General features: G+C 45.2%; 4 protein-coding genes and 1 non-coding gene across 5 annotated transcripts; 2 read left to right on the top strand and 3 right to left on the bottom strand.

Moving 5' to 3' along the window:
- Positions 1-936: 936 nt before the first annotated feature.
- Positions 937-11,548, bottom strand: pgk1 (phosphoglycerate kinase 1). Its single transcript, XM_084474333.1, has 11 exons — positions 11,390-11,548; positions 9,286-9,336; positions 8,789-8,944; positions 8,292-8,436; positions 6,861-6,964; positions 6,232-6,351; positions 5,182-5,296; positions 4,037-4,216; positions 3,228-3,405; positions 2,458-2,556; positions 937-2,020 (listed from the first exon to the last, which is right to left on the bottom strand). Exons 1-11 carry the CDS (start codon positions 11,452-11,454, stop codon positions 1,980-1,982), a joined length of 1,254 nt encoding a protein of 417 aa, XP_084330459.1. The 5' UTR covers positions 11,455-11,548; the 3' UTR covers positions 937-1,979.
- Positions 11,549-12,489: 941 nt separating this feature from the next.
- Positions 12,490-14,509, bottom strand: cox7b (cytochrome c oxidase subunit 7B). Its single transcript, XM_084474352.1, has 3 exons — positions 14,409-14,509; positions 13,087-13,202; positions 12,490-12,748 (listed from the first exon to the last, which is right to left on the bottom strand). The coding sequence occupies exons 1-3, from the start codon at positions 14,443-14,445 to the stop codon at positions 12,662-12,664; spliced, it is 240 nt and encodes a 79-aa protein (XP_084330478.1). The 5' UTR covers positions 14,446-14,509; the 3' UTR covers positions 12,490-12,661.
- A 232-nt stretch (positions 14,510-14,741) lies between these two features.
- AC3HAE_024884 (transfer RNA leucine (anticodon CAA)) lies at positions 14,742-14,852 on the top strand. The gene is made up of 2 exons: positions 14,742-14,779; positions 14,807-14,852. It is a non-coding gene; the product is annotated as a tRNA-Leu (tRNA).
- A 1,382-nt stretch (positions 14,853-16,234) lies between these two features.
- Positions 16,235-19,210, bottom strand: pgrmc1 (progesterone receptor membrane component 1). Its single transcript, XM_084474348.1, has 3 exons — positions 18,882-19,210; positions 17,762-17,917; positions 16,235-17,332 (listed from the first exon to the last, which is right to left on the bottom strand). Exons 1-3 carry the CDS (start codon positions 19,174-19,176, stop codon positions 17,220-17,222), a joined length of 564 nt encoding a protein of 187 aa, XP_084330474.1. The 5' UTR covers positions 19,177-19,210; the 3' UTR covers positions 16,235-17,219.
- A 459-nt stretch (positions 19,211-19,669) lies between these two features.
- rab24 (RAB24, member RAS oncogene family) lies at positions 19,670-25,098 on the top strand. Its single transcript, XM_084474341.1, has 9 exons — positions 19,670-20,073; positions 20,205-20,413; positions 20,670-20,738; positions 20,912-20,990; positions 22,365-22,432; positions 22,848-22,947; positions 23,134-23,184; positions 23,424-23,483; positions 23,708-25,098. The coding sequence occupies exons 1-9, from the start codon at positions 20,031-20,033 to the stop codon at positions 23,773-23,775; spliced, it is 747 nt and encodes a 248-aa protein (XP_084330467.1). The 5' UTR covers positions 19,670-20,030; the 3' UTR covers positions 23,776-25,098.
- Positions 25,099-25,801: the final 703 nt, after the last annotated feature.

Raw genomic sequence — 25,801 nt, 5'->3', positions numbered from 1 at the left:
CGGGGAATACGGTGGCCGAATCAAGGAAATAGGCAGACTCACCTTTTTGATTAGTCTAAAATGTCTTAAGAAAGTTTTGTTCTTCCACGCATAGAGAGGTGAGGACGCCGCACAGCAGCACCTCGCCAGGTGAGGGCGGAACACGACAAGAAACCGCAACCTTCTGGTGCATTATGGGCAGTGGAGTTCTTCGGTGGAAGACGACTAGATTTTTTTTCTAAAATGTTTATTTCCCGACCAGGCAACAAACCTGAGTTACACTTTATTTATTACCCTGTCGATATTCCAACACTTTATCTCTAGTCTTTTTGTATACCTTAGCTCCAGTAGGACCTCCAATAGCTGAAGGCTCAACAGAAAAGCAACAAAGTTAAGATTTGTCAACATCATTCACTAGGGGACTAATACATTTATATCAAAACTTTGATTTGAATGAATTGAATGTTCTATACCGGAATTATTGTCAATTTTGTTGGGGGGCAGATTCACAGCAACAGCCTGATATCAAACAGAGCCTTTGTGGTCTGGGGTGGGCTTGAATGGTAATATTATGACTGGGAGACCTTGCGGATTGTTGGAAACTAAACCAATCTGCTATGTATGCCCCCCCTGAGACCAGTCCAGATACCAGGGCTACCGTTTCTAGGATGTAGCTTGAGAATAGGGCCTCATTAAATCCACCAGTGAAGTAACGGAACAATAGAGCCACTTCTCGCCACAAACAAGTCTGGTCCTGTGGAGGCCTCAGCACTAACGTCGTGATCTGTCGAATTTTCGAATTTGTTTAATCCAGTCTCCTCCTTTTTAACCATTTTCTTGATTAGACCTGAAGACTCGCCAATGCCACCTAGGCAGTTAGTCTGTAAGTTTATAAAGGAAACAAGGCGACACCATTACACATGCACCAGCTTAGAAAATAACTTCCAGGAGAGGGAATGAGTTTTACAGAACTTTTCTTTTATTTCCCACAACAACTACATCTTAGCTCAAGGTTGCATACCGTTCGGAGATTCCGCCCCCTTCTGATTGGCCAAAAATAAACATACAACTATCCAATAGGGGGCCAGGGATAGAGCTTGGTTACGGAGCTGTTGTGGTACAAGGAGGTTGACAAGGAGAAAATAATGAGTGTGAAAAACAACAACCAAACCGTTACATAATAATAACCAGGTGTATTAGACGTCAATAATGAGGGTGCAGTTGTTTTCTCCAAGGCAAAGCCAAGCCAGACGATGAGATTCACACAAACAAATACACACACGCAAGGTCGTACACACAGTCACACAATCTTAAGTGCAGGGAACTCAGGGTTCAGATCCCTTCAGTGAGAGTGAACAGCTCCGAATGACCACTCCACACCCGCCTCTAACACTGTGTTGTATGTGGAAAGTGCATGAGTAGGGAACATGAACAAACAAAACAACAAAAAAAAAAAAAGTATGGTGCTTTGGTTGGGTGTCAATGGTATTTCAGCTGCTCATACAGTAGTTTAACATGAGATCTGAACCCAACCGCATCTGTGTGTGGCATGTGTAAGGTGTGTGTGTGTGTGTGTGTGTGTTTGGTGGTTGAAGGCCATCTTGACACACTTAACATCATCTTGAACGGTCCTAAAATCTCCCGGGTCTTAAAACCCCCCCTCTCATCCCCCCCCCCCCCTGCCTGCCGCCCCTAATGAGATCATCTTGGGACTTAAGATGACGTCACGACACACTTCTGTTTCCACCAGTGTTTCAACAAGGGGGGGGACGGGGGGGGGGGACTAAAGACAGAATTCAAGACAAAGTGAGCGGTTAGGTTGAAGACACAGCTAGCTAGCGAGGCTCAGTGAACAAAGAGACGACGAAGACGACGGGAGAATCTTCCTCGTGGGGTGGAGGATGAGGAGGAGGTTGGAGTTACAACCTCTTTCCATGCGGAAGAGAAAACGGCCTCCGTCGCTGCACCCCCTTTTCCCCCCCTGATCGGACCTGGGGCGTTTAGGCACTGCTCAGGGCCTCCACACCTGGAAGGACTTTACCTGGAGGACAGGAAGAGAGAGAGAGAGGGCAAGGTAGGGGGTTAACACGAGCTGGGAGGAGGACGACTACGATGTGGCAGTTCCACAAACGCGCGGTAGAGTGACGCCCTGATTTAACTTTAAATGACGCGCGTTCGCACAGACAAAAAAAAAAAAGGCAGGTTTACGGCCAAATCCAACTTCCGCATTGGGACCTCGATTGCTGCAGTGCTCCCGGGTGCTTCCCAGAACCCCGCCATGTACAATACGCTGCCTGCGATTGGTCCACCGTACCGCATGAATGAGTCTTGCGTCTTAAGTCTCACCGCAAATCACATTGCACCGGTCGAAATTGCCATGTCATTTCAAGCATCAATGTCTTACAAAGGCTCCTGGGTAGAAAGGTAACCGCTCCGAGCCTAACTAAAAGGTGGTCGTCGGCGGCGACGGGTACTCACCCTCCAACAGCTCCAGGCTGGCTCCGCCCCCGGTGCTGACGTGGCTGACCTTGTCCTCCGTGTTCCATTTGGCGCAGCAGGTGGCTGTGTCGCCCCCACCTGGACGAGAGCGAGAAAACAGGGAGAGGAAGAAACCCCCGTCAGCGACTAACAGCGTGGACAGACGGGGCCTGGGCCTACAGTGCGACTGTAGGGACACGCCGTACGTACATACACGGTGCGTAGGCCAACGGTTGGCCTAGCTATCTGGGTTAGAAGATTGCTACTTAAAAAGTGATGGACCACTGGAGCTAAAAAAAACGTTAAATAAACATAAAATGTCACACAGGGACGTATCTGATGCTACTACCCTACAGAGAAGCTTCTATTCTGAAAGTGTAAAATAGTATACATCTCAACTCTCCGCTCTAAACTCAAAAGTCTTGGAACGACTCTGGATTGTAGGGGGTGTGGACCGGATCTCCCCCCCCCCCTCTCCCCTCTCGCTGTTTCATGTGGTTTGTATTTCCTCAAAGTCCGAAAAACGCAGCCGATATGAACCATCAGTGATGCGAGTGGCCTGGCTTGTTGCCTGATAACATAATTTTAAGTACATTACAGATTTATTGTGTCCCTTTATCCCTTTTAAAAGAGGACTCAAAAAAGGCTTTACAGACAGACAGACAGACAGACAGACAGACAGACAGACAGACAGACAGACAGACAGACAGACAACCAGAACTTAAAACAGGACAAGGAGATGAGGAGCAGAAGGGAGGCTCTTCCCCTACCGATGATGGTGATGCAGCCCGTCTTGGTGACCTCCACCACCTTGTCCATCATGTTCTTGGTGCCGTGGGCGAAGCTGTCCCACTCGAACACGCCCACGGGGCCGTTCCACACGATCTGCTTGGCCCGACCCACCGCCTCAGCGAAGAGCTTGGAGGACTCTGGTCCGCAGTCCAGACCCTGGGGGGGGGGGGGGGGGGTCAGAGGGGGACGGTGAGGATAGTGTGTTCATGTCCCTGTGTTCATGTCCCTGTGTTTAGTGTTCATGTCCCTGTGTTCATGTCCCTGTGTTCATGTCCCTGTGTTCATGTCCCTGTGTTTAGTGTTCATGTCCCTGTGTTCATGTCCCTGTGTTCATGTCCCTGTGTTTAGTGTTCATGTCCCTGTGTTCATGTCCCTGTGTTCATGTCCCTGTGTTCATGTCCCTGTGTTTAGAGGAGTCGACCTCTAAAGACATTTTTTTTTTTTTTGTTATAAAAAAACCTTTACCTGCTATAATCAATACAATAAGACCGAGTGTTTTAAAGAGAACATTGTCAAAAGTAGAGGGTGTCATACTTTCGCTTACCAAACCCCAATTTTTTAAGCAATCAATTTGCGTTATGTCTGAACACACAGGTGCGATGGCCGCAGCGCAGAATACCATGGACCAGGTTGGGTCCACTACGACACCGGTTCAACACCAGCATGTGCAGTTTGGGTCCACTACAACACCAGTTCAAACCAGTGTACCAGGGCCGTGAGCAGACACCAGCTGGAGGTCCTGGCCCGCTGACGGGCGGGAGGGAGGGAGGGTGCACGGCGTGCTCACCATCCAGCCGGCTGGGATGCCGTCCGCCACGGAGGCCGTCCCCTTGGTGGCGTTCTGGTCGAAATCCTTGGCGGTGACGAAGTCGACGGGCAGGTTGATCTTGACACCGTTCTTCGCCGCCTTGGCCATCAGGTCCTTGACGATCTTGGCGCCCTCCTCGTCGTAGAGAGACGTGCCGATCTGACGGGGAGGAGGAGAACGTTCAGTCGGTTTAGGAGTCGCCGTGTGACGGATTGAGTCTCCTCCCAGACCGCAGGGAGGAGACTTTGAGAGTTCAACAACAAGAGTTCTGTCCTCTTTAACTGGCTGTGCAACTCTGTGATGTGAGCTAGCGTAGCTCAGCTGGCTGGGTAGCGTGAGTGAGAGGGGTTTAGGGAGTGTTGATTATAGAAATAAAAATATATGAAAATAAGAGGTACAGGCTAGCCTATAACTCACCCAGGCCTACAACTCATTCCATTTACATTTAGGGCATTTAGCATACGCTTCTATCAAAAGGCGACTTACAATAAGTACATTTGTTAAGAAGAAAGAAACCATATATTGCTGTCGGTACAGTAAGGACGTTCATAGAAACAAGTGCCAAGCACTAACAATTGCTAGGTTAACCCATTCCCTGTATACAGCAAAGATAGCTAGAATAAGATGCCTATACGATGCTATTTTTAATAGCAATTTAATAGTCATCCCGGTGATAGGATGGGATTTTATTGACGACATTATTGAAACCACTATCGATCAGCACTGACTACCGATATGTCCAGGTTATTTTAAGCTGCGAGCTGGTTGAAATGTTACACATTGCGCCTTTAGGTATAAAACACGTCATTGGATTTATCTGATTATTCATACAAAAGAAATTCCTTCAACAGTTTTTTGGGGTTTTGCAACGAGTTTCCGGTTTCTCACAGTGATATCAGTTGAGGTTCAGGAGTCTGTTTGACCATAAAATACAACTTGCCACTAGATTGGGAAAGATTTCACACCTAAAAGATAATAAAAAAAGACAATACCTCTTCAACACCACCATGTTGAAAGGATTTCAATTCAGTAAACCGAAAAGATAGAAGATATATTTGTTTCTCTCCATTGTTCGGTTACTGATGTGAGATGAATAAAGTCGCGAGCACTGCAGCCAGTCTGACCTCCATGTTGTTCAGGACTTTGAGGAAGGTGAAGGCCATTCCTCCTCCGATGATCATCTCGTTGACCTGGTCCAGCATGTTGTTGATCAGCTGGATCTTGTCCTTCACCTTGGCCCTGAAAGAGAGCAGGAGAGGAGAGTGTCGGTCAGCTTAAAAAGACACAATTCTTCCCGGATTTGTGTTGCAAACGACCACTGCCCACCCTTAAACCAAGAGGAACCGAGGCACGATGCAGAATTTCAGTAAAATACTGTGAACCATTTTAGATAATACTTAATTGAGGGAAGGCTTTAGTTAACACGAGTCAAAACGACCCTTTGATCTGTGGTCAATGTCTCTAGTGTCACTCCATGGCAGCGACCTTTGGGGGGTCATTTTGATAACGCACATCGAGCAGAAAGAAACGGAGCGTTGTGATTGGCTGCAACACTGGACTCTGAGCTGTGTACATGTGCTGTACGGGTGCTCCACCCATGCAGCTTATTGCATCAAAACAAGATATATATAATATCAGTTAGTTCCATGTTGTCTAGCATAACTGCATAGGATACACATCGATTGAGAGGAGTTGGATCTAAGAACTGAGGCCAGAGCTTTACAGCACCTCTCTGACAGATGACAGCCATTCAACCTTTAAACAAAACAAAAACAGACAGGATGCACATCGATTGGACAATAACAAAATGGCTCAACTCCGTGCAGCTCGTACCAGCCGTGTTAATGCAGTGTTGCCACCTTACTATCATACAGCACGATTCATAAGTATGTTTGTTTGATTCATGAATGCTTTGAATCGTTGAATGTAGCTCATCCCTTCCAGTGGCTTTACAGCTGAAAGCTTAGTGAGCCGTTTAAGCGATCACTAGGAGAGTTAGTGCGCTGGCGGGCCCCTCAGGGATAACAGGATTACACAGACTATTCCCGTCTTTAGACGCCGAACCGAACAGACCAGACCGATCGGACCGCACGGAACATCTGAGTAAAAAGGAAGGACTCGATGGAGGAAAGAGGAACCAATCACAGCACACGAGTTCCACGGACTGTCCGTACCCTCCGAGGATGGCCAGGAACGGCCGCTGGGGTTTCTCCAGAGCCATGGCGAAGTAGTCCAGCTCCTTCTTCATCAGGAAGCCGGCGGCCTTCTGGGGCAGGTTCACACCGACCATGGAGCTGATGGAGAGGGAGACGAGCGGACGTTACAGCAAAGGAACAGCGAGAGCCAACGACGGAGAACATGAACGAAGAGAAACGAGACGACGAAAGGCAGCGAGAGTGGAGCGGGAACGAACCACTCTCTATAATGGTTGATCGCTTTCATACACAGCTTCTCTAGGTACCCAAAGTTCTGTACATAGTGAATGAGTGAGTGGGGTATGACACCCCATCCACTATCAGTGTGTAGCACCCACTTGGCTGATGCATGGCTGCCAGTATGAAAGCTCAGCACACACTGGGTCAGTGGCGAGGTGGAATGAAACCACTAACTATCCAATTAGAGGCCGCAATGACAATCATTGGAAATGTGTGGATCTACCAGCTGTTCTCCAAATTTGGGTTCTATATTTCAGTTCATGGGTTCTAGGTTCAAGATCTTTGTGCATTTGTCGTCGTCGTCCATGTTCAGGCTCCAGGTCCTAGGGGTGTGTGTGCGTGTGTGGGTGTGTGTGTTACTGGCTCACCTGTGGCCACGGTGGGCGGTGCCGAAGGCGTCGTTGACGTAGACGTCGCCCAGTTTGGACAGAGACGCCCGGAAGGAGTCGATCTCGGCCTGAGTGGCTTTGGTCTGAGAGCAGAGTTTAAAAACATGGATTTAGTTTTTCTATATTCCAGTCATAATATTCTATAGGGACTTTACTCTAATCAAGACAATGAATGGGTCTATGTGGGCCTGTGTCAGCACCACAACATAACACATGAAACCAAAAAACACATTTAACTTCAAGGAGTATAAAAGAGAGAAAGAGCGTGAGAGAGGCCGAGAGTTAAGGGGGACAAGGAGATAAGGCACAATTTGTAGCTGCCAACAAAAGAGAACCAGCGAGAGCCGAGGACCCTCTGACGCAGCCCGTGGTTCAAAGTTCACACACCCTAACCGTGCTTTACGCAGAACCTGTTATTTATTTAACTATCCGTTCATCCTAGTCTAAACACTGTGGTGAATACTGTACATACACCAAAGTGTGTGTGCGCACATGTGCCTGTGTGTGTCTGCACTCAAGTTTCAGCCGACCTTTAGCAACTAAAAGGTCACAGCCGTGTGGCTAAAGGTCAGAGAAAGTGCAAAGTTCAAGGCGGTGTATCCCGAGTAGAGAGAAAGTACCCCCCTGCATACGGCCGTCCTCCCAGAGACCAGACACCGTCCCTCTAGTCTAGAAGGACCTCACAGGCCCACATCACACGAGATAAAACTTGGATTTCAACCCCGATCCAAAAGCCCTGAAAAAGGATTTTAGCAAAAACCCAGGGGGAGAACTATTCAACTTTGACAAGAGACAATCAATCAATAAGGACCAGCCCGGCCCAAGCCACCTATAAGTATTTGTATTTGTTTCTAGTTAAGCATTTTAAGTCACTTCTGGATCTCTTGGACGCTACGTTAAACCGGAACAGACCCTCGCCCCTACCAGGCCAGGAAAAGAAACACAGACCAGCCCTCAGAGCTCTCCAGACCCCACACTGAATGTCAGGGTGTCAAGGACATAGGCCTTTGCGTGCGTGTGTGCACGTATGCATGTCTGTGTGTGGACTTCAGTCTCCGTACAGGGCCCACTGCCAATGACTCAGAAATTCCTCTGACACACACACACACACACACACACACACACACACACACACACACACACACACACACACACACACACACACACACACACACACACACACACACACACACACACACACACACACACACACACACACACACAGTTGGTCGCTTCTTACTCAGAGAATCCATCTAGGTTGCCAAACCTCATCTTCTCTAAAACTCAAAACCAAACTAAAGTAACAAATAAAATCTTGATGCAAAATCTCCACGGACGCGTTTCCAACGTAGAATCCCCTGATCCCCCGGTTCTGGGTCTGGGTCTGGAGGCGGTTGCCGTGGCACCCACCTTGTTTCCGGCGGCGTCCTTGCCCTTGCCCTCCTCGGCGACGTGGAAGCGGAGGTTCTCCAGCAGGATGACGGAGCCGGGGGCGGGGTTAGCGCAGGCTGCCTCCACCTCGGGGCCCACGCAGTCCTTCAGGAAGGTCACGTCCCTGGGGGGGCGCACAAAGAGCTCAGCATCCATGCATGGCGTTTGGCACGGCGTTACAGAGACATACACTGGAGGAGGTAGACGTCCAGTCCAGTCTGTTCTCCAGCTAAACTCGTGTTTCCCCTTCATTGATCACACAATACGAACACATCCAAGTCAAAACTATCTCAAACTTCATATTGTGATATATTTAAGTCACATCTTCTTACCATCTTTTCCACCACAAAGCACGGTCTAAGAACAACCGGACTATACATTATGTGTTTCAGGTGTATTCAACAGCAGAAAGACAACAAGATAAATATTGAATATTGTATCTTCTCTAGCCAACGAGCAGGTTTTCCAGAACTCACTTTCCCAGCAGTGCTTTCAGCTCGGCCACCACGGGCTCCAGGGAGTATTTGTCGGGCATGGGGGTTCCATCGGGACGACCCAAGTGGCTCATGAGCACCACGGCCTTGGCCCCGTTGTCCAGGCAGTGCTGGATGGTGGGGACTGCGGCTTTGATCCTTGGGAACGCCACGGGGGAAGGGAAGGTTAGAGGCGGAGGAACGCAGCGGGGAAACGGTTCATGCGGTCAGCCCTCAGGGTCATAGGATGACATCACGGAACCATCAGCCGTTGATTAATTGACTCGTTTGTATATTCGCTTTGCGCTTTTGAACTTAACCATGTTTACATTTGGTCCATTGTCAAGTCATGCAATGTCATTGCACTGCTACAAAACTGAACTGGACCATGACTCAGCTGGAACAGATGCAACATGAGGCACATGGGAATGGGATCAAGAGTGAAGCAAACACAAGTTGCAGAAGCCAAAGCGACTGGCTCCCAGTGGTCTGCAGCTCACCTCTGGTTGTTGGTGATGTTCTTGCCCGACATTGGCACGTTGAAGTCAACCCTGCACACATAAACAATGGCAACATTCATCAGGCAAAAGAAACACCGGAAACCACGCAAATAAAACAAAAGCCATGACAGCACAGGAAGAACGACAAGTACGTTTTTTAAATGTTCTAATGAAGAAGAGTTTTCAGATTTAATAAAAGGACGTTGGGCCATAGTTGAAACCCTGCCAAGTGCCAACCATTGTGCAATTCTTTTCAATGTGTCCTGGATTGAGAAATAAAGCGTGGCTTTATCACGGTTCGGGAGTTTGTGCGCACATGGAGAGGTAGCGACCAAAGGCGTATCAGGGGTATACGTGTGGATGGGCGGATAAAGGTCCTTTATTTCACCAGTGGCCGCCAACGGTATTTGTCTGGGACATGCAAGCCGGACCCTTGAAGCATCAGAGCCACGATAAGATAACGGATCAACTCTGAAATGTAATGTAACCATGTGGCTTAACTAGCTGCAGCCATAATGATAACTCGCAGCAACTGCTGTGAGTTCAACCCTCACCCTGGCTGTGCTGACCCCTGATTCTGAAGCACAGAGCAGTATTGAATAGAACGGTCCACACTGGCAGTGTTCGCTGCCAGAATGAGGACGAGAGTGCATACGCACGTGTAATATATCTAAATAAACTTTCGAGTGGTTCAGGATGAATTACAATATACCTCAATTTAAATCAATTTATTAATTCTAAATCCCAATATTTGTAGGCCTGCCTAATTAAAAAAAAGGTGTACTATAAATTCTTCTTTAATGTCGTGATCATTTTATGTGTGTGTCACAATATATTTACTGTTGGTACTTGGTACAATGCCAATGAAAGTTGTCCGACAAAGAATGGTGAATTGTTCAAAAACAATTCACCATAACTTGTCTTCCCTTTTCTCAGAAATCAAAAGACAGTGACTTCAAGGTTGAAGACAAAGCACGGTCAGACAATCCATGTCTGCACTTTCTCTCAAATTAAAGTTCACAAAGGCCGCTAATGATTATATTAATTGTATGGCCTTGTCCTAACCAACTTCATAGTGAATGCTGTGTAATAAAGTGTGTCTCGTTGGTCGTCAGAACCAATAAAAGTCAACCCGCCTATCCTTCTGCCCTCCAGGTTACTGATTGATAGTGCGGAGGGGCCGAGGCGATCAGCCAATTGATGGGCTTCATTCAAAAATAGTAAAACAAATAGCCCAATAATTAAAACACAGGCATCAAATATTGAATCCAATTCCATTTGGCATGGAATACAACCCACAACCCTGGCTGGGTCAGTGCCTAGTTATGGCTACCGATTTACTGTGGGATTGAACCCATGACCCTGGCAGGAACTGGTTTATTAGACTTCATACATGTATCCCTAAACAATGCCAGTTCGTGGTGTCATGTGTTGCCTGTCTAGTCCAGGATTGGATTACGTAACTCCGCTCCCTTTCGCTGGTCACTCTAGTCTCTGACGACAACAAAATTTGGATGGTCATGCAGGAGCAATAATCGGTCAATATGAATGAATGAATGAATGCATTATTGCCATACGACATATGCGCGTAACTGATAGGGCAGAGTTGACCTTTAACAGTAAAGAACTTGTGGTGGCCGGTGAACCTTGTCTTTTGCAGGGGTGTCGTTGCATCACTTGGCAAGCCAAAATGGCCCTCTGACATTTTCAAAAGACGCGGTGTCTATTTCTAGTGATCGCTAGGCCGGCTCCGTCCTTATAAATTACATGTGAACATGTGATTATTAATTAAGACTCCAGTGTGTAAGAGTAATACAAACATTAGTCCTAAAAAAAACCCGCTTGCATCCATAGAGCATCTTCCTTGGCGCACGTAACATTGACGAAAGCGTGACATCCAAACAGTGCGCTTCCTGCGTAAACCGTACGCAGCATGCCCACAAATAACTTCCGCAACCTCTGTATCCGCGTTATGGAAAAAAACTAATCCCATTAAAGATGAACACTCAGCAATTGTACATGTGTCAGTGGATGCAGTCTAGTTTGGGACTTGGAATCTAAATATGGATAGTCCGCAAGGTAAACCAAAATGGTAATTTCTCACCTCATGATGACTCGCTTGCCCTTGACGTCCACCTTGTCAAGTGTGAGTTTAGTAGAGAGAGACATTGTGGCTGTTTTAGAAGCACCCGCTTTGCTGTTACTGGATTCGGCCCGAAGCTCACTTGGACGATGGGTAGATCCCGAATGGAAGTGACCTTAGCGCAGTAGGTATGCACATCGAGTAGGCGGGACACTACACACCCATCCACGGTGCATTGGTGGAGCGCCTCATGGGCGATTTGACGCCCCATATAGCCATTGGTTTAAATCCGAGTCTTTTGTCTGACGCGGTCTCGCCCTGGCGCATGCGCAGGCGCAACGTCCCAGAGCCAGCCTCCTCCGAGGATGCGGCGTTCAAGGCCACTCGGATTCTAAACAAACAGGTTTGACATTATTGCATTGTCATAGCCCTATTGAAAATAACGGATGCAAAGAAGTGTCGCTATATATAAACCTCCCTCTACACAAGCGTTTAGTTAGGCTTACAAGCCAATTTTACTTTAAATAAACTGGTCAGAAGCACATGGTTTAAAATCAACATGGTTTGAGGATCTAGGACTTATTTACACAAACTTATTAAGTGAAAGAAAGTTTTGATTTCTTAGAGGGTAGTGATGGGCTGGTGGTGATGGGGTTCTCAATGCGTTTCCTTGTGTGTTCACCACAGACAAAGAGCAAAGCCTCCTTTCCACAATGCTCTGTCCCTCACCTCTCTCCATCCTCTACTGGGAGTACTCTATCTCCCAGCCTGGTCCCGTCGGTCTCTGCTTCTTTCAGCTCATAAACCCACCACCTTAGTCTCTTTAGAAATGTGATGTGTTGGTTAAATCCTAGCTGTTGCAATGTTGCGAAATATAAACATATTAACCTATAAATGTCATCAAAGTTAAAGAATCGCACCACAAAACAAATTTCTTCATAGTGCGGCAGTCAAACAAATATAGAATTATGCAGGCTAATTGCATGTCAAATTTGCCAGTACACCAACCTACAAAGTGCTATATTTGATACCTATAACCCAACCTCTGTATCCCCCCAACATTAATAAAAGATCAAACATTCTGTATAGAGGAAAATCGAAAACAAAAAAAAATAACACCGTTGTTGAATTGTGTTTTTATTTCCTACAGGTCAACATGCTGGAACAGCCACAGGCATTCAGCGTCTGAGAACATAGATAATCATCTGTACAACCAGAAGGTTTTTTAAGGGTCATCCTCCAGGAGGGATCTGGGCGTCACGGTCGTCTTCTAGGTGAGGAAGACTACTTTATTTATTCCTCCTCCTTTTCCCTCCACTGTTTGGGCATCAGCTTTCCGACCGGGGACAGATTCCAGGTGATGCCGGTCTGAGTGATGACCTGGAGACAGGAGGGGAGGTTCAATTGACACAGTACATATAGTAGGGATGTGAATATATGCACAACTATATTAACTATGTAAATTATTACAGCTATAGTATAAACTTATAGTAGTAGAGTGTAACCCTACAATGAGGATGCCCCATGCCAACCCACCAGGCCTACTAGTGTTTTGCACACATTTTCCTGATGAATGGGTTAATAATGTTAAAGACTACTAAAGCGTACATTGTTTTCCCGCAATGCAAAACACATGGCTAAGGCCAGGGGACATTTTGGGTAATGGAGGACAGGCTGATTCTACACCACACCCTGAACCATAGGAGAACAATACTCACAAACGCCCACACAGCGGTGCAGAAGCCAATGCCGCCGACCAACAGCCCAGTGCCGTATTTGGCATGGAAGTCCTGTGGTGCCGTGGAGCTATTCCTCACCTGGCGAGCAGCCACACCTGGAGAGACCACACCATCAGCTGTTTTTGTTAGCAATATCATTCTACAGTCAGCAAAGGGCACAAACTAGGGAGAACAATGGAAACCACGAGCTGGACGGAGGCCATTTTAGGACTGGATGCGATAATGTGATATGTCTATAAATATCATCTAGAGGGAGCAAGTCAAGAGCAGGTTAGAGAAACCAGCACCGTTGTCCTACAACTGGAATCACGCATTTATTAAATGTGGCCAAAAGAGTCACACAGTATAGGTATGGATGGATACAGCCCATCAGAGAAACTGACATTTGTGCCAATGCTCCACTGAGTATATAAAACACCCTGTTAAATGGATAGAATTGTGTTTCTGGTGTGGATAGTGTTTGGTTCCGGTGAACATGATGTGGTATTTATGCCTAACACTATTTGTTATATGGCATCAATGTCACCTTGACTAATGGAGGCAACTTGTTTAAACAATGTTTTGCTGCAAGTCAATATCAATATAGTTGACTCGGAATAGAGGACATGGTATCATTTGGTTTGTCAACTAGTCAGTAGTCACCCCTTGCCTCTTGTAATCCACCTTCAAGTGAAATATTAAAAAGATAAAATCATAGCTTCAGAACAAGAGATCTGAATCATCTCATACACGAAATCAAGCAGAATGTGTAACGCGAGTACATTTTTAACACAACAACGCGGAAGAGACCAAATATGCTAAATAATGCAGCAAAACGGGAAGAAATCGGCCTGATAGACCATCATCATCATCATCCCCTCTACTTGGTTGACATTTCACGATGGTGCAAAACGAAGGACTAAGCAGTGTTTGTGGATCTTCTCGGGTGAAGGTGCCTGCTAAGATCTGACTCCTTAGGGAAGGTGTTGAGGAGGACAAACAGTCGAGGGACACTGAACACAATCACTGTCACTGGAAATAACAGAAGGTGTCGATTAGTACAAATGACAAATCAATCAGAGACCCTACAGTCCTCTTCAGTTCATATATTAACTGATTCCCGGTTTTTTGAAGAGGTTATTCTTCGTTTTGAAGAGGTTATTCTCGGAGACATTGCAGAGAGGGGCGCTAGCGGGAGGCTATCGTATATTTACAGACAGTCACACATGTTTAACCTTCTGCAAATGTCACCGTCATTTCGATGACAGGTCAACAACGGCATGCACGCATAACTGAACAATGAACGTTAATGTCTATCTTACCGGTGAGATTCACTGCAGACTTAGCAAAACGGAACATGATGGCTAACCGGAGGAGCGAGTTACCCTTGAAGAATAAACGTTCAATATGGCAGCTGCACGTAGACCGTAGACCGGAAACTACGGAAACCCGGCGCAGACACATTTAAACCGCGGCCGTGTCATTTGTATATATACATATTTCTATGGCCTAATTAAGACTAGCTAGTAAATTTAACAAAAAACATTAAGCATTCCGAGAAATAGATGAAACTGTTAATGTAACAGATGTTGTTATCCTTTGTCATACTGTATGTTATGTACTAGAGCGATACTTTGAGCCTGCTATGTCATGTTGTCAGGATGGCCGAGTGGTCTAAGGCGCCAGACTCAAGGATAATCTCCTTCCGAAGATCCGGGAATTCTGGTCTCCGAATGGAGGCGTGGGTTCAAATCCCACTTCTGACATACTTTTTTTGAGCTTCTATTCTGTCGATTTTTTTTTGTTGAAGATGGATTTCATGATTCTGTTCTTAATTACTTATAATAACCTCATCTAATGACGTTAGTACGGTCGTTTGAACTACGTTATTCTCCAAATTATTATTATTTTTTTAATCAATTTGACGAATTTAAACCATTTTGCTTGAACTACGTGAGCATATACACACAGCATATTCTAGTGAAATATATATAGTATTGATGCTACAGATCTGAAGTTGTATATTGATATAACAAGTATTTTATTCGTCCTACCGTGGCATTTGCACGACAATACCCCAATCCTGCCACGAGAGGACACGCAACCAAAACCATAAAAGTAGAAACCAATGAAAAGCATATTTACTAAAGAACCTCAGGGTCCTGTCAACAGACTGCATACATTTTTTCCTGCTCAACTGGAACAGTTTGTCCTCTCCTCAGGCTATCCAAACGGGTGGCTAGAGCCACAAACAAGTTATTATTCATATGAGTGGACCAATGCAGTCTTTTCAATACACATAATCACGTGCAATTCAATAGCCGTTGGTTCATACCGTTCAATGCAAATTTGCCAAGGGATAATAACAACATATCTCCCACTCCCCCGTTGTATCGTGATCCGTTGCCGCATATTTGTTGACACGTTTTATGATAGTTCATGAATAAATAACTAAAAATGCATGTGAATTAGGTTGAAATAGGTTCGTATTAAGGACACGTATTGCAGTGGGCTAGATTTTAGGGAGTTGGCATGGTCTGAATTCCTTCCTGTAGTAGCCAACGTCCGCTCCTTAAAAACAAGGCAAGAAAGAAAAAAGACGCATACCTTTCATCTCAAAATCCAAGTCTGACTCTTAACTCCATTCCACCCTATTTCCAGTCAGTTTACTTTCAATCCAATGTTATATCCTAACTCCTTAATCCTTAATCCATCAACTGCACTAAGTGGTGCTAATCAGACAACACTGATTAGTGGGTATTAGAAAGAACAAACATCTTTATTTTCTACAAACCTTTTATTTCACTTTCTCTTGAATTATCCAGCGGTTTGAAATAATGAGACTACTATACTAGAGTATTAAAAGTCTTTACAGTTCCACTGCTAGTCTCTCTAAAAGAGTCCAGCGATAAACTTCGACAGCTTTAAAAACACCAAGTGTCCGGTCATTATACGATCATTAGCCTTGAAGAAAACAGATAGCTTGAGCCTTTAACCAAAACACACATGAGGTGTATAAGATAATACAAAAAACAACAACACATGTTGATATATTAGATTGCAATACTACCATAGACTGCAGACCAATGAAAGATCAAAGTCCTCTGCAGGTAATAAAAAGAAAGATAACAAGCACTTGGGGACAACAATGTATTTACCTAAACAATCAAATTCACGCCATGTTTATTGAGAAACCTTTTTCACAAGAACATTTGGACCAGTCTGATGCATGAAAAACAGCATGAAGTAATGCCAATCAACAAACCCACTTCCTTAGTAGGCTCCAACAAGGAGGGAAAGAAATAAAGAGGAATGTTTACAACAAGCTAGGACAGAATGCTAAATTTAATTTCTCATTAAACTTACAAAAACTGCTGGATTCATTGATTAGCACACTTTAGCTACCAGACAGGGGGTCTAACCATTAAAAATGGGTGGCTTGTGTTGAGCCTTTAGTCCAGGCAAAAGTTAGGGAAAATAGTCCAACAGGGTATTTACACACGTTTTTGGAACATGGAACTTTAATTACTACGTTGCAGCAAAATTGTGTGTGGGGAATTATAGACGTTTGCAAGTGCTTTTTCTGAAGGATGGAAATTAATGCCAATTATCGTTTTGGGGTAGGCATGTCCATAACCAAGTGTTGCTTATGACGATACACTATAATCAAAGTCTAGTAAAAAAAAAAATATCACAAACGGCTTTTCAATGCTTCAGTCTACAGTATACAAATCAATTTGACAATAGAAATGTCCATAGTCCGTTAACTCATGAAAAGGGAGTCGGTCAGTATAATGGCTAAAACAATTGTTGAAACCACTAACTGGAGATCAATATTTGATCTCCCCCCTAATAAGAAGTTGGATTCATGTCACAAGACGTTCCAACTATTTCACTGCAACACCCACCTCAACTCAGTTTGACAGTTTTTAAAAAGGGAGTCTGTGAAAGAGAAATAGCTAGAAGCCAGATAATAATATTTACAGTCAATTCATAAACATATTAAAATCCAGATCAGTTACAAAGGACACATAGGAGGCGAGAGGATGAGTGTCTAACAAAAGGCAGTCATTATTGTAATAGTCACCGAGAGCGTTAAGGCATATAGGGACTCCTGAGGGCAAACAGAGCCTCTAGTCCGTCTTCTTGTCCTTCGTGTCCTTAGTCTCCTTCGCCTCCTCGTCGTCGGTGTACTCCGTGGGTTCATCGCCCGGCTTCAGGAGTTTGCCGATGTAGTCGTACTTTTCTGTCGGGGAAAGAAGGAGAGGAGTGGGCAACGACAAAAAGCTGAGCTCTCAGGATGTTGGGAGACGACTACCGCAGAGAAAGCAACACATTTAGTGATGTTGGGGTCCAAACGGACGCCCAGGTTAGACCTACCAGGTCGAGGACTTTTTAGCCACTGTCAATCACTGTATTCGAGCGTTTCAAATAAACTCCTAGTGTGTGAGATTGAGTGAGAGAGTGCGAGTGACTTTTCTTCTGAGAAATTAACTTTTTGTAAATCGCTTTGGATAAAAAGCGTCTGCTAAATGCCCTAAATGTAAATGAGTGGGTGAATGTTAAGGTTCACAAGAAGGATAGTCCAGGGAGGTTTTTCGAAAAAAAAAAAAAGTATAGTAGTACAACTGTAGAACTTGTTTGAGAGGGCAGATACTGGTCGTTGTGAACTTACGGGTGAACTGGGTCTCCCACTCGCTGAGGCTCTCCTGCTGCATGGAGTTGAGGTCCGACAAATCATCGTGCTCTTCTTTCAGCGCCTCCTTGTCCAGGCAGAACGTAGCCAAACCCCTGGAGGCGTCTCTGCCGGCAAACACGCCGTAGGGCCCCTCTGCCACCACACAAGGGAGGAAAGTCAACAACACAACAAGGATAGGAACGTCATTCAATATTGGCCAAAAGAAAATGACATGGAGAAATAGGCAACAAGGCAACAAATTGAGCGCTCTTTCAAAACAAACATGGGTTTCATAACCGTAAGATTGAACGACTACACAGAAAACCTTTGAGACTGTAGAAGTTCTGACTATAGAATGGACTGCAGGCCTACAAACAAGTGGATCAAATAAAACGTGTAGTATTTACCTTTACAAAAACCTGTAATAAGACTAATTTAAAATGCTCTACTACAGAAAACCCTGGTGTTCCCGAGGAAACACCTTTCACCTTCGTGTTGCGTCATGTGCAATGTGGCTATTTGGTCAAGATAAGTTACAGACTGTACCAAGGGCTCTTGCAGTATATGCAAAAGTTTCCGTTTCAGACTCTAGATCCAAAAATACTGCAATCTACTGCAATCTTGGCATTTGCATTCAATAATGCACAAGCAAATTCAGTTCCTATTTTTGTTAACTATTAACTCTGGACCTAGGCCATGGAAAGGAAAGGTTTTGATGTGACGTGACTGTTAGTTAGGTTAATCACTAAACCGTGCAGACCCTACGCTGCACGAAGGACAGGGCAAATGCAGAGATGGCCTGTTGTGAAATAGCTTCGGACTGAAGCATAAACTGGACGGGGGAGTGGCGCTAACGCAAAAGTTCTGCAATACTTAGAATAATGCAATTTAATGCCGACACAAAATCTGCTATCAATCCACGTCCAGGTGTTTTTTCTCTAGGCCTACCTGACAAGAACGCAAGCCATGTGTTGTTGTTGTATTTTGCAAAGGAGACATTTGTCCAAAAAAAAAAAAAAAATGAAAAGTGCAAATTATAATGCAAAGTTGTGTTAACACGAGCATGCGATTTTAAAAAATAGAAAATAAACCGGGGTCGTGTGTGGGTTTACGTTACCTGGTCCATAGAACTTTTTCCCGCGAGTCACGTCGAACACTTTGTTATTGACAGCCATGAGAATCCTTGGGTTTATGAGACCATCGTATGGCTTCAGCTCAGACAAGGTAAAATCTCTCTTTTTGAGTTTGGGCAGCTGTGGTTCCACCTCCCCGAGGTCTACCGGGGTGTCGCCTTTAAAGATCTTATACAGGAGGAACAAGCACAGGGCGAGCAGGCACAGATTCAACGGGGACGTGAAGATCTCTTGCAGAATTCCAGGCGAAGTTTTCTCGCTTTCCTCGACGTCATCCATGTTCGCTTCTCTGTGCGCTGTGCTGCTGGGAGGAAGAGGGACGGACTGGACATTAATGGGACCAAGGACGGGTCGTGCGCATGCGCAGCGGTATATCTACCGAGACATTGGCTTATTTTTCTACCAATCGGACAACTTTGATTATTTATACACGGAATATATTTATTTTTACGTGTAACTGCATATGCACCTAGCAAGGGCTGCTCGAATGATGATATGTATTACATCTTAAAAAAAGAAAAAAAAGAAAAAGCGAACAATTTTTCCTTAAAAGTATCCACAGCTTCCAATGCATTGGTGGAGCAGCAACGTTTTTTTTTTTAAGTATTCGAACACAACTAACAAAAACGCGAAATGTTTCATTGACGTCACCGTGTGAAGTCATCCTACCCGGTGTGTGTCACATGTAACGCCGCGCATCCGCTTGATGGAAACCGCCGTGAGGAGATGTGTAGTTCCCCCCCCCGACCCAAAGCTCCCGAGCAGTTCGCCCTGTAAAGCCGGTTAACTTTAACGTTGTTTGGTACACGTATGTCATCCCTTCTACACATTTTTTTTAGACTGCCACGTACGTGTCCGCGGTCACTTATATCCGCGGTTATTTAACGGGACTGTGATTTGTTGCGATGCCGCTCAGGGGACATTTTTAACTTGTTTGTTTATTTCAGATATTGCGCAACGGTGGCAGCGGTCCGCCGGGGCTAGCTTGGCGATATCCTTCACCCCCCCGGAGCAGAGATGACACGCTGGGCTTTCGCTTTTAATCGATTTGGGTAGCTGGAAACAATTTGATCATCCTCGTCATTTGTGAGGCGTTGGATGTACTCGTCTTCTACCGACTCTGTAGTCATCGGATGCGGTTTGAGATTCGACTGATTCCCGGATACCTGGATTCAGGTAAGTTTTCTTGCAGTCGTTGTGCCACATCGTGCCACAACTGTATTCCACCTGGGTTTGATTCAAAATAATAATAATAATTTGATTCCCCCCCCCCCCCCCCTTCTCTTCACGTCGGATTGCACACACAGCGCATCGAGGGACCCCCCCGTCGGCTTTACTGGTTCTGCTTCTCCTCCTCCTCCCTGCGTCCCCATCCCGGCCCCGGTGTGTCCACACCACTATGAGTGCGATGCGGGTTGATACCAAAGTAGTCATGTTGGGGAAAGAGAGTGTCGGCAAGACGAGCCTGGTGGAGAGATACGTCCACCACCGCTTTCTCGTCGGGCCTTACCAGAACGTGAGTGTCTGTCAGCTCACGTCCCCCCCCCCCACGGTATTTCTTCCTCTTTTAGAACGTGATATTGGTATAATAAAAAATTGGTTGTGTAAGATACAAGCAGAAGTGGCTTCTGCTGAGTACTTTCATTATTTCTTCCAGGAAGGCATATCATATATATTCAAATCATACGACACAATCCAAACAGTAGACATGGTCATGCTTTATTTTAGATGATGTCTCTGTTGAAATGTCTCCTCTCTTTGCTCTCTGACAGACGATTGGAGCCGCTTTCGTTGCCAAACCCATTCAAGTGGGGGACAAGGTGATCACCCTGGGGATATGGGTGAGTGGGGAGGTCATCACGGCACTGTGACCTGATGCCATTTTCACCTTTTTTTTTTTTTGCATTCACTCTTCTCGCTCTCGCTCTGTCCTTTTGGGTGTCTGCCGTCTGACACGTGGTCATCTGCCACTCTCCTCTCTGTCCCTGTTGTAATGTCTGTGTGTGGGGGGCAGGACACCGCTGGGTCAGAGCGGTACGAGGCCATGAGCAGGATCTACTACAGAGGTGCCAGGGCGGCCGTCGTCTGCTACGGTCAGTCACGCGCTGTCTTTACCGACACCTTGCAGCCTCCCAATCACTACATGCCTCGGCTCTGTGCTCCTTTTTTTTTTATAACCAGAGGGTTATTGATTAGTGGCTTTGGCGTTTTATCTGGCGGGGAACCTCTGCCCTCCTCGGTTAAGGCGCGGTTCATGCAAAAGAACGTTCTGTGTTGTTAAATGCACAGTCAAAGCTTGGTCCATTCATGCTGGTGGCATTGCTGAAGCTTAATGGCGGTTCCCTTTGTGGCTGGACTCCCAGTCACAGTGAGTTAGTTTTTATCGTCTCTCGGTTCCTCCGTCATTGTGGTTGGATTTAATTTGCGTGTCCTTTCACAACTTTGTATTGATTGTGTGTGTGTGCGTTTGGTGTCTAGCTATTTCGGTAATAGTGACTAATGGTACAGTACAGAATGCTTTGTTAGCACACTTTCCACCACCTCCATTACACACACACACACACACACACACACACACACACACACACACACACACACACACACACACACACACACACACACACACACACACACACACACACGTTTATTTGAAGTGCATATAAATAAACCAAAACCAACAATGTTGATTCTGCTTAGTTATTTAGTTAGTTATTGTCTGTTATCATACAACAAGAAGTATGTAGTGACTACATAGTTCTGCAAAAATGCAACGTCTTTTCAGAGTAAATGAACTCTAAAAAAAAAAAGCTTTCAGCCTTCAAAAGTAAACATGCAGTATGATTGTTTAGGTGTAATAGGAGCAAAATACCTTTTTGAGAAGCTGCTTTCTTCCTACCTTGAATGTATTCTTATTTTTCATCAGTTGTACTTTTATATTGAAATTAAAACGGGGCAGTTGTATGTAAAAGATTCAGCAGTGGACCCTGACCCCACTAGTGTGAGCAACATGTTAGGAGTCAAGCGTGGGGCTTTTCAATGCTACTATTCTACACATGTTCACCGGGACACAGCTGTTTTTAACACAGGCTCCTACCGTTTTTAAAGATGTCTGCCTCAGGGCATGCTACTACTGGAGGGGAATTCCAGAGATAGCTAAAGAAACAAGATAATGAAATCTCTCAACCGTGATCAAATGTAACTGAACATTCCTCCCTCAGGACAACGCCGCGGCCTGTGTGCAGAGACCCACGCGACAGGGTTGTTGTTAATGTCTGGAGTTCAAGGCTGTGCGCTTTATAGACGCAGGTTAACGGTACCCGTGTTGGCTTCTGTGCTTTTGCTGTTGTTGTCAAGGTAGCATCCCTGGGTTGGGTGGCTTAAAGGCACCTCAAACCGGGCCTACTTCCTAGATAGCTATGGAGTGTGGTGACCGGTTCCACTAGAGCTTGTGTTGTTGTGGTTTCTAGATCTCACAGACAGCAGCAGTTTCCAGCGAGCGAAGTTCTGGGTGAAGGAGCTCCAGAACTGCGAGGAGGTGAGTTTGTGTTGTGAAATGTGTGTGTTTTCTATATCAAATATAAAGACGTGAGTATTAAAGACGGCCCCTACTGAGGGTTGGTTGTATCACACCTCTATTTTCTCGCTGATTTAGATTCTATATTAAGTAGGAGGTACGTGTGTGTGCTGTTACTTTGCACACACGTACTGATGCTGAATAAGTGCTGTTAACTTATTCAGCATCAGCTTGTTTTAAAGACATTTCAGAGGAGATACTGACTTAAAAGGGAGGTAATAAATAGTGACTCTTTTCTTTAAGTTAGTTGAATTGAAAATTAAATAATTTTGAAAAATGGCTTATAAGACAATGAAAAGACTACAAGAGAGAGAGGTGTGTGTGTGTGTGTGTGTGTGTGTGTGTGTGTGTGTGTGTGTGTGTGTGTGTTACACAGCACTGCAAGATCTACCTGTGCGGTACCAAGAACGACCTGGTACAGGCAGACAGAGGCCTGCGTCAGATAGACTTCCACGACGCTCAGGACTTTGCTGAAGGTACGTCTCCCTCAAAACAAAACAAAGGACCACAGCCACGCTGGGGTTCTCAACGACACGAGACTGAGCTTGACTTGTTCCGCTTCGTCTGGTGTTATGCTAATGTTGGCATCGGCTCACGTCGGGAGACGGCGGGGTGGTGAGATTACCCTCCGGTGAGTAACGCCCAAACTGTTCCCCTTGCAGAGATCGGAGCGCAGCTCTATGAGACATCTAGTAAGACTGGAAACAACGTCGGTGAGTCATGCCCGTTGACACCTTCTTTAGTCTCTCCGTTGGGCCACGCTCAATTAATACCTCAAAAGACATTAAAATCACACACATTAAAATCATAGCTGGCCGGCCTCGTTTGATTTCATTCTGTTGTTGTATTGGCTGTTAAGTTAAGAATAATCCAAGTGGTGTGTGTTTAGGATTGGATTGTAACTTGTTAACTACTACTAACTCTTTGTCTTCTGTGGTGGCCTTTCAAACAGATGAGTTATTCCAGAGGATTGCAGAGGACTACAGCGACTCGGCCTTCCAGTACATGTCAAGTGAGAGAATACTATTCTGTAATCGGTTAAAAACCCTAACCCGTAGACAAAAATGCACCGTATGAAATGAAGTAAGCGAATAAGTGCTTAACTGCCGCATACAGAAGCGGTGCTAAACTGTGGACATTGAACTCCCTCTGAAGAGCGTGACTAACTGTGTTACCCTAATACCGGTCAGGATTCTTACCGGTGTTACGTTAAACTCTGTCCTCCTCTCTCGACAGATGAGGCCAGTGTGGACCTGGGCCAAAAGAAGGACTCCTATTTCTACTCTTGTTGCCATAACAACTGACTGTAAGGGACGAGGGGTCACATCGGGATGCCCTCGGGGAGAGTTTTCAAGTCCGAGCCAAGAGCCTGGAATCACCACCAAGGAGAAGGGAAAAGGGGGGGGGGAGGAACGGAGGAAGGAAGTACGTTCTTTGGCTCGTCGCTGGAATCTCGTTGGTGGTTTGACTCGGGCGGAGAGGTTTCTTGGGAGACGCGACTTGAGATGGCGCACCGATCCCAGGGCACTGGTTTCACTTTGTTCTCACCTTCATTTGAAGACTTGTGGGTGTTTTTGAGTTTTTTTTTTCCGGAAACCTCTGAACCCTTCTAAAAACAAGTGTGGTGGAGGGGCCGTTCTCCTCCCGTTTATGATGTTAGGCTTTGGGTTTTTGTTTTTTTTGTGAGTGTTTACATCCCTGGAGAAGAAATGCGCCTTATTTTATCATGTCAATGCCATGGTGGACTCATTGAAATCTGACCCACAATTTTGAAGCCATTATTTTAATTTATTTAAAAAACAAAACAAAGAAAAACAATGTTTAAAAGATCCTCGTGTGTTAAAGTGTTGAGACATAAATAAAAGTTCTGACATGTTTTTAAAAAAAAGAGAAAAGAAAAAAAGAGTGAACAAGCTGCAGTTACACTTTGAACTTGCGGGGAGAAATAAATAGGTGTGTGTGTGTGTGAGAGAGACTTGAGTTTACAGTGTCAAGGGGTCTCCCCTCCCCTCCAGATAGGATCATCTGACACACACAGGCTTTACCAACACAGGAAACCCATGTTGAGTGTTGTCACAGTTAAGTAACTGCAACGCCACATGACTGCTACACTTTACTTACACTGTGCTTCGGTCCCAAGCATTATGAACAACCTCAATCTGTTGCTGTTTCCTTTTTAAGAGGACACTCTTTTCTGTGATAAAGCGTCAATTTGTCAATATTTTGACGCCATTTTTATTTATTTCTTCAGTTGATTTGGGGGGGGGGGGGGGGAGGATGCATTGTTAACTGTTCAGGAATATTAAAGAGCAGTCTCCTTAAAGGAATGTTATGACACATGGAAGGGTTTGTCACAACCTGTTTTGTGTTTAGTAATCTGTTGTATATGTATTTACTTCACTGTATTTATTTTAGCATCACAATGCTTTTTTTTTTTCTCCTTCTGATTGTAGTGCATATTGTGGGCCATGCAACAGTATCTGGGAAAAACTGGAAAGTGAGTTTAAATGGATTTCTTATGCATTTAAGGATATTTTAGAATCAACCTGCCTTGCAGATGGTTTCAAAAGTCCAAATCATAAAACTAAAATTGCCAAACAAAAGGAAATAAAATGTTACCAATGATGCATACGTTGAGCTGTGATATATTCTTGGAAGGTAAATTCTCAAAAGACAATAAACAGGCAGTTTAAAAAAAGCTGTTGGAGATGGGGAAACGATGACTTCAGCTTTCTGATGAAATGGCTTGCGGTCATCAACACGCTGCCAGGATTATCCTGTGCACCTGCCTCCGTCGCAGCACGGGGGAAGAGAGCGGACTTCCTGTCCATGATGTGCCCACTAATGGACTCATCATTAGTCAGCAGGTCGACACCGTTATCGTAGTATTTGAAACACTGTGTGTGGAGGGTGCAGGGTCAGTCAGGTAGGTTTAGTATCCACACCACCACATCACTCATCTCTAATGTTAATCGACTGAGTAATAATTATTAGCAGGCAATATAGTTTCGTCACCTGCCACTGCTTTCTTGTTGCCTCAGAGGAAAGCAGAACTGGTTAAAATTCACACAGAGACCTTTACACCCTTCAGGGCCGTTAGCGAGACTGCAGAGTGCAGTGCACCGCCTTTTATCGTTCGGTACAAAGCAGCCCACAGGGCTACAAGGAACATGATCTAATACCGAGAAGCTCAGCGGGGGACTATGACCACCTCAGGTTGTGTCGTCAATGGCAGCCGTTTGCAGCATCTTGTGCGCAAAGGGGCAACAACACAATTTTTTTTATGATCAGGGAGGACTGTTTTCATGGTGCTGCTTCATATTCTAAATG

The sequence above is a fragment of the Micromesistius poutassou genome (genome assembly GCF_964030765.1).
Source record: "Micromesistius poutassou genome assembly, chromosome: 10".
NCBI lineage: Eukaryota > Metazoa > Chordata > Actinopteri > Gadiformes > Gadidae > Micromesistius > Micromesistius poutassou.
This window is presented reverse-complemented; position numbering and strand designations above follow the sequence as displayed.